This window comes from Malania oleifera, chromosome 2 (genome assembly GCF_029873635.1).
Source record: "Malania oleifera isolate guangnan ecotype guangnan chromosome 2, ASM2987363v1, whole genome shotgun sequence".
Lineage (NCBI taxonomy): Eukaryota > Viridiplantae > Streptophyta > Magnoliopsida > Santalales > Ximeniaceae > Malania > Malania oleifera.
The window spans coordinates 104,941,529-104,954,978 of record NC_080418.1 but is presented as its reverse complement, the minus strand read 5'-3'; the positions used below and the strand labels follow the sequence as shown (position 1 = coordinate 104,954,978).

Genomic DNA, 13,450 nt, shown 5'->3' with positions numbered 1-13,450 from the left:
CTGTCAAAATTTCGTTAAAATTTTTCTAAAGAAAAAACATGTTATACAATGATAATTATGATAAAATGAATGTTAAAATATTTTTGAAATGATGGGTGAAAGTTATGAATCATAAGAAAGGAGGCAATGTAGGCTTAGTTCATTTAAAGAAGCATTCATTTTTATATTTTTGGTCTGATAAGCCTAAAGCATTCATTGCCGAGCCTAAATCATTGAAAATCTTAAAAACACTTGGCTAAGGATTTGAAAATTAGAAAAAGGCATAAGTTGAATATATACATAACTCAAAGGGAGTATCATCTTCATAATTCTTTAAATTAAATGTTCTCATCATCTCATAACATTCATGTCGGTATGCCTAGATGAACATATTCGCAGTATGTTAGGCATAGCACCAATAGAGGACAAGATAAAGGAGGAATGGTTTAAATGGTTTTGACATATGTAATGCAAGCTAAATACTGTACCAGTGAGGAGGAGTTAGCTACTTACTATTATTGCCAATAGATGGTAGAGGTAAAAGTAAAATAACATGGAATGATATATATATATGGTGAAGGATTTAATTACTCTAAAGATGTTCGAGGAAAATCTCCTCGATCATATGAATTGATCGAAAAGAATTCATATAACTGATTCCACTTATTGGAACTTAAGATTTAGTTTATTGGTTGTTCATTTATATATCTAATCATGATAGAAGAATTGAATTTTCATGATCTACAAAAAGATTGATTTTTTCAACATAACAATTTTTCTCTATAGTATAAGAAGCTTTAATATTGAAATTTGACATCTTAATAATTCTCCAAATGAAATTATTCTTTCAATAATTAAAGAAATTTAAATTTCCAAATTTCAAATCAAATAACTATTAAGAAAATAATGGAATTAAGGTCAAGCAAAATATGACATGTACCGTATGGATTTCAAAAAAAAATTATGTTGTATTTGGAATCACAAATTTTTAGATTTAAATTAATAAAAATTTATATAAAATTCAATACAATTTTATATGGTACTTAATCAAAATATATGTAAAAAAAAAAATTAAATCTAACAGTGCAATCTCAAAACTCTCAAACAGTATGTTAGAATATTCAACAACTAAATATGTTGAATTGAGACTAGAATATTTGATTTGAATAATGTATGTATTAAAGATTGATTGGAATAATATTTAAGATGCACATATATTGGAAAACAAATGGAAACCAATCAAGATTTATCATATACTCAAAATATCTTTTTTGTGATCCAAAAAACTATAGACTTAACCAATACACTCATGACAAGATTTCTTCACACATAGAAGGTAGTTTCATATAGGACACTAGGGGTGATAAAATGGGTTGACAGATCATGTTTGAACAGGTCACAAACATGTGGAGGTTAAACAAGTTTAGGTTCAAATTGATCTATTTATTAACGAGTGACTAATTTATAAATCCAAACCCGCTCATTTAATAAACAAATCATAAATGGGTACCTATTAAGCACCTGTTTAAAAATATAATTTATTTATTTTAATTTTTTCTTTAATATTTCATCAAAATTGACTTAATTTTTTTTAATACTTAAAAAAAAAAAAAAACAACCTAAACGTGAATAGCCCAAAGGCCAAAGGGCCCAAATGCAAAAAAAATTTAAAAAAAATTTAAAAAAAATTTAAAAAAAAAATTGAAAAAAAAATGTAAATGGATCAGCCAACGAGTACCCGACACAAACCCACCCAACCCACTTATTAAATGGGTCGGGCTCGAGTTGACTTATTTATAAACAGGTCGCCCCTTTCCAAACCTAAACTCGATCTAAATGGACGGATGACAGGTCACTCATCAGGTTTTGACCCATTTTTTCATCCCTATAGGAATATATGGACAAATTAAACTCTCATCTTCATTATTTTTTATTTTATTATAGTCTTTCCTAATCATTTTTTTGTAAGGGCTTTAGTTGCTACTTTTTGAATTTTAGGGTTTTACTAGTCAAAATAAAGTCCTACTAAGCTCATACCATGTATAATAGGAATATTTTTAAGGTTTTTTTATATAGTGGCCATGTTTTATCGGTTCTATAAAAAGGTATCCATGATTTAAACTTTAACTTTTCTTATTATCATCAATCGAAGAAATTCCATAATTCATGAATGCCTTAGCACCTTATACGTCTGTCATGAGTGCACTGTACAAATACCATTTATATTTCTTAGGGCGCGTCCTAATTTAGATCTCGGATTTTCATATTGTAAGTCTTAGTGAAGACATGGACTATTATGTCCTATTATATAGTTTGGGTGTAGTATGGTGCTATGGGCTTCTAATTGACCCAAAAGAAAAATAAAAAGAAAATATCATTTATAACCAAGAAAGAAAAAGGCAAACAACACAAGATGCTCCCTCTTAACTAAAAACTAATCTCTCTTAAAGCAAAGATAATTCACTACACAATTATAAAATGGAAAGGCCCATAAATGTACACAAAACCTTTATTGCAAAGGCCAACAAGTCAACAAAGAAACTTAAAAAATAAAAATAAAAGAAACAATAGTCATGTGGGAATCTAGGAACCAAGAAAAATGTGCTTGCATTGTGGGAATCTAATACCCCACCTCAGCTGGATTTATATGTAAATTTGACTATGCACACCCACTGTGACTCATTGGCTCCAGCAGTATTCCCTTCCCCCCACCCCATAAACCCCAATCATCCACCCAAAAAAATAAAAACCCATTTAAAAATTAAAAATAAAAATAAAAAAGCAGCTACGACCCCCATTGCCTTCCTCACTAGGCAGCTAGCTATATATACACATGCCAATCTGTGCTCTTAACGACACCACGGCAAACCCAAACCAACAAGATGACTGCATTCCTCAAGTGTTCTCCAATATTTTCCTTGTGCCTTCTGGCATGCCTTCTTCCCCATGCTGCCAATGCTAACCAAGCTGAGAGCCTAAGGAGATTTATGGAGCTGAAATGGTCACAAAGCCCTCCTGTCAAGGACCTTTGGCCTGACCTGCATGATGCAGAGGAGCATTGGAGCTCTCCGGCGCATGTCGAACCTGCGCGTGCCAGTTGGATGCGGGCGGATAAGATCAGACAGCTGCCAGGGCAACCTCGAGGGGTGGATTTCGATCAGTACGCAGGCTATATCCCAGTTGATCCGAAGTCTGGAAGAAAACTCTTCTACTATTTTGTTGAGTCCCCTAAGAAAAACTCCTCGTCTAATCCTTTGGTCTTGTGGCTCAACGGAGGTACGTGATTTGTACTAATTAATAAGCCAAAGTCACCGCATGCTCAATTTTTTAACAAACGCTTAATTGTACTTGCATCTTCCGTCATTCTTTCTCCTCTGTCCTTTTTTTCATTTAATTTACCAAAGAAAACGTGTCCCCTGAATTGAGAAAACAAAACAAAAACAATTGACTAAAACAAAACAGCTCCGTCAAAGCTATAGCAATTTCAACATGAACTTTGTCCTTTTCCCCTTTAGACTCTCTGCTTGCTTTCTCCGTGTCGTATATATGTTATATTAAAACAAAGAAGACGAGGTAAGCTGATTCATCCCGTACAGGATAGCAAAACATAATTAATATTCAGCATCATCATTGAAATTGAGCTTTGCTTTCAGGGATTTTCTTCCATTAATTAATCTTATTATGAATTCATGATGCGTGCATTGCAAATACACAAAGCTACAAACACATGCTCGCAGGTTAGCCTCTGCGCGCAGCGCAGGTGCTTTTACTAGATTCCAACTGTGTAAAAACTTTACTTTTGTGGGTATTTAAAAATTATATATTTGTATATAGACATAGCTACCACTTGCGTGTATTAATTAGGTGGGGAAGAAGCTAGGCCAGGCCAGGGCAAGGCAAGATACCATTTTAGTCATATATGAATAGCTGGTGACAATCACCGCTGCAGAATCTTAAGAGCTGAAAAGCATGTTTATATGTATATATATAAGCGTCAACATCCTCCTTTCTTACTCTTGCACATGGTCATGATAGAGTGGCGTTTGGCATTTTACAGGGCCAGGATGTTCCTCCTTAGGATATGGGGCCATGGAGGAAATTGGACCTTTCAGAGTTAACAGCGACGGCAAAACACTGTTTAGAAACAACTATTCTTGGAACACAGGTTACTATTACTAATTAATAATAGCTTCTTCTTATTTTTTAACTGGGATTGAGTAAGCTCTGCATATATGTGTGAATGACAGTGGCCAACGTAATCTTCTTGGAATCCCCGGTCGGTGTGGGGTTCTCGTACTCAAACATAACCTTCGATTACCTACAAACCGGCGATAAGGCGACAGCCCAGGACGCCTATACTTTTCTCCTCAACTGGCTTGAGAGATTTCCGCATTATAAAACCAGAAATTTCTTCATAGCCGGGGAAAGCTATGCCGGTCATTACGTGCCTCAACTCGCATACACCATTCTTCTCAAGAACAAGAATAAGAAACAGCCTGCCCTCAACCTTCAAGGCATAGCTGTAAGTTAAAATATTAAAAAATGACAATATCTATTGACGTAGAATATATAATTTTTTATATTTTATTATTATAAAATATGTTATGTGATGTATCAGATAGGGAACGCATGGATCGACGACATCAAAGATAGCTGGGGAATATATGATTATTTATGGACGCATGCTGTGAACTCAGATGAAACCAACGGAGGGCTCCATGCCCACTGTGACTTTTCAAATGGAACTTTGTCTGAAATGTGTCGCAGCTTCCTGGATAAATCCAAAGATGAAATGGGCAGCATCGACCCCTACAACATTTATGCCCCTATCTGCCTAAACCCTGCAGCCAACAAAAATGGATCAAGTAGCACTCGTGGCTCTGTAAGTTCTATTAAATTGCTAGCTGCGCTAATCGAACTTTTTTATTTTTCTATTAATTATATTTTACATAGAATTAATTACAAGTTTGCTGTTCTAATTAATATTTGGCTTTTATATATTGATGTCGTTTAAGCAGGTTGGCAGTTATGATCCTTGTTCAGATAATTACGTACTTTCTTATTTGAATAATCCGGCGGTCCAAAATGCATTCCATGCAAAGTTTACCAGTTGGACACTTTGCAGGTAAACACAACCAGTACATATATATAATTGACCACACCAGAGGCAAAAACTTCCATCCCTCACAGGGGCTTTCAAAAGTTTAATTCCGTGAAAAATCAAACTTATAAAGTCTAAGTTAGCTAGATTTTTAATTAGCAAGCTCTTAAGAATATGCGCCCCTGCTTTGATTTCACAAGCCAAACCTTCAGCTTGTGTATTCAACTCAAGTATGAACTTTATAAAATTTAATATAATTTTATACAGTAATTTTTTTCAAACCCCTACAAGTTCAAAACTCAGAATCTAACCTCAAAGCAAGCCAACGACTTTTAAAATCAGACCAAAATTATAATCGTTGCATGTGATGAATGTGCAGACACTTTGCTTGGGCTGATAGCCCAATAAGCACTCTACCCATCATTAGTAATGTGGTGGGCAGCGGCATAAGGGTATGGATGTACAGGTATGTATGTTTTAGCTTATTAAAATCAAATACCATTCATTTAACCATCATTAATTAATTGAAAGATCAAAGGGAACCCAAAAAAATGCTATTGAATTCAAGAAAAGTGTTGAAGAAATTAACCATGCCTTATATATATGCGCGCAGTGGGGATATAGATTCAATTGTGCCAATTACATCGACAAGGTATTCCATAAACAGCCTCAACCTTCCTATCATATCTTCTTGGCGCCCATGGTACTCCAACAATGAGGTAAATAATCAATATATATACCCACACACTCTAGGGAGTGAATACATACAATAAGTATAATATATTTTTATTTATCTTTTTAGTTTTTGTACAATTTTTTTTTTTTTTGTCTAATTAATTAATTAAGCTCATATTTTTTGTATTTATCATTTTAGCTATATTAAAAGAAATATAAAATTATAAAGTATAAAATCCTTCAAATATTTTTATTTAAATGAAATCAAATGATAAATGCCAAAAGAAATCTCATTTATAATATTATATATACATGTTGCATATTAATATTTCATTCTATCTTCTCCCTTCAATTATTTTCCAAAGTTATCGGCCTCATCATTGATGAATGATTCCTTGTAAAAAAATATTTCATTTCTATTACTAATTGTTTCATTATTAGCTAATACAATTTAAGAATTCAACTTTGAAATCAAATTTTTTTAAATTTTGTGATTTCAATTAAAATTTCACACAAATTTAATTTTAAAATTATTCAAATTCGCACTAAATAAAATTTTAAGTTGTATATTTTTCAATGTCGGGCACAAATATTTTAAATTTTCAACAAAAATTGAAAGGGTCACATTGACCCTATATTCAAAAGCTAAGGCAAATTAATAATCATATGATGAATGATGGATTGAAGGTGGGCGTAGAGAGAGAGAGAGGATTGGAGTATATAATTAATGGCGGCAAAGGTGGGTGGCTAATTGATTTAATTAAAGTTTGATATACATACATATATATAAATATATGTATATATGTGTGAACAACTGTTGAACTATGAATGAATGAATGTGAAGGTGGGAGGATACGTGGTGGCGTATGGAGGGCTGACGTTGGCCACAGTAAGAGGGGCAGGACATGACGTCCCGAGCTACCAGCCTGAAAGAGCACTAACCCTTTTCTCATCATTCCTTCAAGGACGCCTTCCTCCTTCCTCCCCCTGACCCCACCCTCGCCCTTCCTCCTCCATCCACGCCTGCCCACGCACGCGTGCTAGCTCTTTCCCATGCAGCACCAGAAGTAGTAACAGTATCTAAAAAAGAGAGAGAGAGAGAGAGAGAGAGAGTGCTGACAATCCAAAGACCAGACTTCCCCCCAGCAATAAAGCACCTTTTATTGGAACATCTATTATGTGTGGTGTGCTCTATCCTATACATAAAAGCTGATTTGCTCGATTGTTCTCTTTTCCTTTTCTCGTTTTTTCTGTGTTTTCTTTTTTTTTTTTTTTGGGGGGGGGGGGGGGTGAGGAATTATATTTGCAATAATCATGTATTTTCATAGAGATGAATGAACTACATATATGTATATTTACATCAAGCCAAAATTCTAAATGAATTGGTCTTCGATGTATGAGCAAGTGTATATTATTTATTTTCATGTGGAGCAAGTTAATTACAAAGGGAATTTTTAACTGTTTTTTTTAATTAACAATAGAAGTCAATTATTCTTGATCACACAATCTAGAGAAGTTTTAAAAGAGAAAGAAAGAGTTTGCTTTATATAAAAGTAACTAGTATTCTGGAGAGTGTTGAAACAAAGTTATTTGATAACTCTTCATATCCAATCCCAAACAATAAGATTGTACTACAACCAAAAATACACAATAAACATATATATTGTGTGAATGAATCTGTCATATGATACTTGTTAGAGGGTTTCGACAGTATCTATATAAAGAGCAAACTACCCTCTGTTTCATCTTCTCAAATTGTGGCTTGTGGGGAACTCACAAAAATGGTAAGAGTAGGGGTTGGACCTTCTCCTTGTATTTGTATAGTCTCATGGGAAGCATCCATCATGGGTCACATGTCTGCAAGGCCTACACTATCATTATCTCATTGGTGCAATGGTTCCAATACCAAATATGGCAATCACTAACCATTATAGACCCAGCTTCATAGTTCTTCATATTTAATTTTCATCTTTAACGTCACCAAATTTTATTAATTAAAAACTATAGGACAATATAAGATAAGGTTTTGAAACGGTATGTTTTTTGGATTAAATTACACAACTTATAGAATGACACAAAATTTCTACGTGAGGAAGCACCTTTCAATCACAATCAATCTAAAATGATATTTTATGTGCTCAAAGGTCTAGATAACCATATTCAAGAGGAATATTAGCATCATAGATATCAAAAGACAATTAATTTTATGACCATCATACATAATATGGAAATGTGATATAAAATTTGCATAGTGTCACATGTATAGGATTCTCGATGGCCCAAGGAATCACCCTTGCCAAAATCCTCCTGGATTCTTAAGGAGTTACACCCATGCGGCGACAAGACTACACTAAGTCCTGACTAGTCGTACACATCCTTATCCAAGGAAATACTCAAGTGTCTAAACTAGTGGTCAAATCTCACGGCTCCACAACCCTTGATTCAACTAAGGTCATCACTAATGAATCCGGAATCATACAATAAGGAAAATAAGTCACATTCCACTAGTACTGAGGGTAGCTCTCATCCTCACACCACAATCAGGATCACAATGCAAACAACTCCACCCAACTGTATAGTTGATGGCTAAGAAGGACGTACACCTAAACCTTCAGGCCAAAGAGACTCGAGTGATCACATTCCCAAATAGAACATGAAAGTCAAGGTGAAGTCCCAAGAGGGGGGTGAATTGGGTTTATAAAAATCTTTTAAGGGTTTTTACAAATTTTCAACCTTTCGTAAACTTACAAGGATTGTTTTGAATTGAAATACTTAATCAAACCAATCACAATCAACACTTCAATATCAATCACAAACCAATCAAAACTTTCATGGGGCTCCTAATCCTATATGAAAGCCCAGCACACTCTTTGAGGATGTCAATAGCCCTCCCATGAACACTCCTCAGGGTTGCTAACTTGGTACTCATCGAGATACCGAGAGAGGTAGGACACTTACCTAGTGTTCCCGCAAAAGTCATATCTCCAAAGTATTCTCGAGCGCATATGAGTAGCCACCGAGGATCTAATAATCATACATTTTAAATTCAAGAATAATCATACATTTTAGATTCAAGAACACTATAATCATAGCCATACGGACCAACCAAAACATCATAGTGACATACCGAAACTATCCCTATAATCACCACACAATCGTATCCAAGTTAACTGACCTTACTTCCAAGTTAATAATCATACACCAAAACCATGTGTCAAGATTGCAGAACTCAAAGACTACATTTTTCCCTATTCAGTCTATTAGCATCCTCGTTGATGAACATGAACATACCAAGTTTCAATAATACTTGCTAAATTCTAACACAAAAGGCTTCAACCAACCACAAATAGAAACTCTTCATAGTAGCCAGTCTTATCTCTAATCCTATAGTAGACTTCATCCCATTCTAATCCAAAGTCACTCATAGTACACACTCTCAAATCCAAACGAAATGCAACATCCCCTATAATAACCACACTCAGATCTTTGAACCATCCTTGGAATTCTTACATCCAAGTCATGACTCAACCATAATTTGACTACTAACTAGCATACTCAGCAATTCTAAAGGCTAACACACTCCCAGAACTCAACTCACAATCTTTGATATGAATTTGTATTATGGCCTTGTCTCTTAACCATCAAAACATTTGGTACTTAACCAACCAAGTAAACTTTAAGCTCAAAACCAACAAAACATTTCTGTTAGGCCAAGTAGTAAGGGTCTTTCATTCCTACTATGTTTTGATGACAACAACCCATTAGTAGTTCTTTAAGGCAACTAACCTTTTTCTCTAAGTCATATTCAGCTGCACGGAACTGCACCAGAACCAACAAGTTTCAAATCATTCGAAGCAACTCATGTCATAACCAAAGGCACAACCACTCAAAGCATTCATGGAATCTACACAATATACAAGTGATCCAAAGGATGAGTGTGCAAGTGAGAGAGACTATTTTGTAAATCCCTTGCATATGGAGTGACTCAAAATTAAAAGCAAGAAATGGGCATATCACACACGCACAACATAAACAAATAAAGCTATTAAAAGTGTCTAAAGAAACCCCCAAACGGACAAGGACCTTCTTAGAACTTAAAAGAAAATTTTCCAAAGAAGTAAGAAGGGACTCATCGATGAACACAGGGCTTCGTCGACGAACACAGGGTTCTCATCAAAGAAAAGAAATCAAGAGGCACCTGAATTCATAACCAAAAACTCGTCGACGAACACAGGGTGTCGTCGACGAATGTTATGAAGAACTCGTCGACAAACACAGGGTTCTCTTCGACGAATAGAAATCGAGAGGCACCTAAATTCAGAACCAGTAACTCGTCGACGAACACAAGGCTTCGTCGACGAACGTTGGGCAGCAACGTTCATTAAATGCAACAGAATGGCTAGTTTGACCCTTGTCTTACATTAATAAATGCCCAACGGCTCTCCAGCATTCCTCTCACCCATTTGGTGTTTAAATAGGAGTTATTGCATTTACTTCTTACTAAGAAAGTTTATATTGTATCAAGATCATTTATTGGTGCTTTCATTCTAGGGTTTGCTCATACACTCACTTGACCTCTTCCTGCTGCTTTTACTTTTGTTTCTACTCCATTGATAAGAGGACATTGAGTGAGGTTATTGTTGTGATACTCAACTCAAAGGGAGCATTTAAATTCGTATTTATTTCTCATCAACTTCTTGTAAAGAAAGGCCCTTTGTGAGCCATTATAGGGTGTCTCTAAGTGAGTACCTTGTTGAAGCTCTTTGTGAGTAGCTGTGTGTATTTGGCTTCTCCGCCTAAAGGAGGATCATAGTAGATTTTGGGAATCTTTGAGTTGGTCTCAAGGCATGGACGTAGGCAGGGTGCCGAACCACATAAATATCTCCGTGTTAAGTTTCTCTTCTCTTTTATCTCTTTTATATTGTTATTGCGATTTGTTGCATCTTTACACTGTGATATTATGCACTTGTTTTTTATAAGATTTTTGTGTTTGTAGAAAGCTTGCATTTCTGCGAAAAATGTCTATTCACCCCCCCCCCTCTAAACGCTCAACCAGGCCAACAAGTGGTATCAGAGCGATAGTTGCTGAAATCTGTAGTAACTGCCAGGCGAAAAGATCAACATGGCGGATATGTTTGCCCAAGGTCAATCCGCGGACCGTCCCTCTAAATTCTATGGAACTAACTACCCACATGGAAAGATCGAATGTCGATCTTCATCCAGGCCTATGACTATCAAATGTGGAACGTCATCACTGAAGGAGACTACACCTTCAAAAACGAAGACGGCGATCACATACCCAATGCAAGGCTAACACAGCTGAACTTCAAGACCAAGAACTTCCTATATTGCGATGTAAGTGATGAAGAGTACAACCGAATATGCGGATGCAACACGGCTAAGGAAATGTGGGAAAAGCTTCAAGTAACATACGAAGGTACAACCCAGGTAAAAAGATCAAAAATTTATATGCTAGTAAAAGAATATGAGATGTTCAAAATGGAAGAAGGTGAGACAATTACAGCCATGTTTACTCGGTTCACACACATCACTAATGGACTAAAAGCTCTCAGTAGAGAGTACTCTATGGAAGATAATGTGCAGAAAGTCCTTCATTCATTACCAACATCTTGGCACGCCAAGTCCATAGTAATTGAAGAAGAAAAGGACCTCTCAAAGGTCACCCTTGACGAACTAATTGGGTCTCTTATGACCTATGAGATCAAGAAGAAAAATGCTGCTACAGAAGCTGAAGTACCCAAGAAGGCTACCGAAATTGCTCTAAAAGCCGTAAAGCAAAAAGAACTCTTAGAAGAGGAAGAAAATGATGATGAAGATGAAGTCGCCCTCCTTATAAGAAGATTCAGAAATTTTCTGATGAACAAACGAAATGGAAAACAAAAGAAGAAAGGAGAATCGAGCATTAGATGCTACAATTGCAAAAAGATCGGATACCGCATGGCCGATTGTCCCTGCTCAAAAACAAAGGCAACAATCAACAGGGAGACAAAAATAAGTTCAAAGCAATGAACGCAACCGAATGGGATGAACTGGATGGAACCTCAACCGACGAAGAAATTGAGGAAGAAGCAGCTCATTTCTACCTTATGGCGACGAACAAAGTGAGGTAAATTCTGATGACGATTATCTCCCTTCATATGAAGACTTAGAAGAAAATTGTAGAAAACTCTATGTTGAACTCAGAGCATCTAAAAAGAAACTCAAACTCTTAGAAGAAAATCATTCAAGATGCAAACAAAAACAAATTTGTTCATGTGACACTTTGAAAGCAAAAAATGTATCTCTTCGTCTTGAAAATGAGAAGCTCTCTAAGGAATACATAAACTACAAAGAGTCCTCTCAAAAGGAAATTGGAAGCTTGAAAAGTCAACTAGTCAATTTTCTTCAAGAAACTCTTCATTGAAAAAGAAGGTGGAAGATCAAAACAATACTATTTATAAATTTACAAATGGTAAAGAGAATTTCAATAAGTTACTTGGAGCTCAAAGGTTTGGAATTTTCAAAGAAGGATTAGGAAACGGTCTTTCATCTTCAGAATCAATAGGATTTGCAAATCTTTATGCTAAAAGGAGCTCCGCATCAAAGAAAAACCATGCACCTAAACTAAACCCCTCACATGCTAATAAAGTTTGTCTATATTGTGAGAGAAAAGGTCATGTACGATTTACTTGTCCCTTTTGGGGAAATAGAGGAAAGAATATGAACTATAAATGGGTGATTAAGAATACTAACCCAATAGGACCCAAGAAAATGTGGGTACCAAAACAAATCATTTAATGTTGTGTGCAGGTATGTTTGAAAACCGACTCCATAAGAAACAAATGGTTTCTCGATAGTGGATGTTCAAGACACATGACGGGAGACACAAGCAAATTTCTCTCTCTCACCTACAAGAAGGTAGGGCTAGTCACATTTGGAGACAATGCCAAGGAAAGAATCATCGGTAAAGGTAAAATAGGTAATTCATCATTGGCTATTGAAAATGTTGCTCTTGTAGATACTCTCAAACACAACTTGTTAAGCATTAGTCAATTATGTGATAAGGGATTAAACATTACTTTTCAATCCACAAAATGCTTAGTAAATGATTTAAATGGAAATACCATCCTCGTAGGAAATCGTGAATCCAACATATACACAATTGAGTTTGATGATATCGAAAATTGTAACATTAAATGTTTAGCAGTTACAAATGAAAATTGGACTAGGTCATCCAAGCATGGATCTACTTCATAAACTTTCATCCAAAGAACTAGTAAATCGCCTACCAAAAGCAATTATGTGAAAGACAAAATATGTGATGCATGTCAATAAGGAAAACAAGTTAAAACCTCTTTCAAAACTAAGAAAGTGATTTCTACCTCAAGACCCTTAGAGTTAATTCATCTTGATTTATTTGGCCCTAATGACATAGCTAGCATTAGTGGAAAGTTGTATGCATTTGTTATAGTTGATGACTTCTCAAGATTTTCATGGGTAATTTTCCTTGCTAACAAAAGTAACACCTGTAATGCATTCATCCATTTTTGTGGAAAAATTCAAAATGAAAAGGGAACGTCAATTGTACACATTAGGAGTGATAGAGGGAGAGAATTTAGAAATAAAGAACTAGAAGACTTTTTCAACAAGAATGGCTATTCACACAACTTCTCCGCACCAAAAACTCCACAACAA

At 35.4% G+C, this 13,450-nt stretch overlaps 1 protein-coding gene across 1 annotated transcript; it reads left to right on the top strand.

The window, feature by feature from the left end:
• The first annotated feature begins 2,839 nt into the window (after positions 1 to 2,839).
• On the top strand, positions 2,840 to 6,985 carry LOC131148799 (serine carboxypeptidase 1-like). The gene is made up of 8 exons (XM_058098726.1): positions 2,840 to 3,255; positions 4,037 to 4,144; positions 4,227 to 4,501; positions 4,598 to 4,861; positions 4,998 to 5,104; positions 5,460 to 5,546; positions 5,694 to 5,799; positions 6,600 to 6,985. The coding sequence occupies exons 1-8, from the start codon at positions 2,862 to 2,864 to the stop codon at positions 6,744 to 6,746; spliced, it is 1,488 nt and encodes a 495-aa protein (XP_057954709.1). The 5' UTR covers positions 2,840 to 2,861; the 3' UTR covers positions 6,747 to 6,985.
• Positions 6,986 to 13,450: the final 6,465 nt, after the last annotated feature.

Coding starts and splice junctions, on each gene's coding strand:
- LOC131148799 (XM_058098726.1), top strand. CDS start 2,862: ATGACTGCATTCCTCAAGTGTTCTCCAATATTTTCCTTGTGCCTTCTG. Junction 4,502..4,597: donor TCAACCTTCAAGGCATAGCT/GTAAGTTAAAAT, acceptor GTGATGTATCAG/ATAGGGAACGCATGGATCGA. Junction 5,547..5,693: donor ATAAGGGTATGGATGTACAG/GTATGTATGTTT, acceptor ATATGCGCGCAG/TGGGGATATAGATTCAATTG.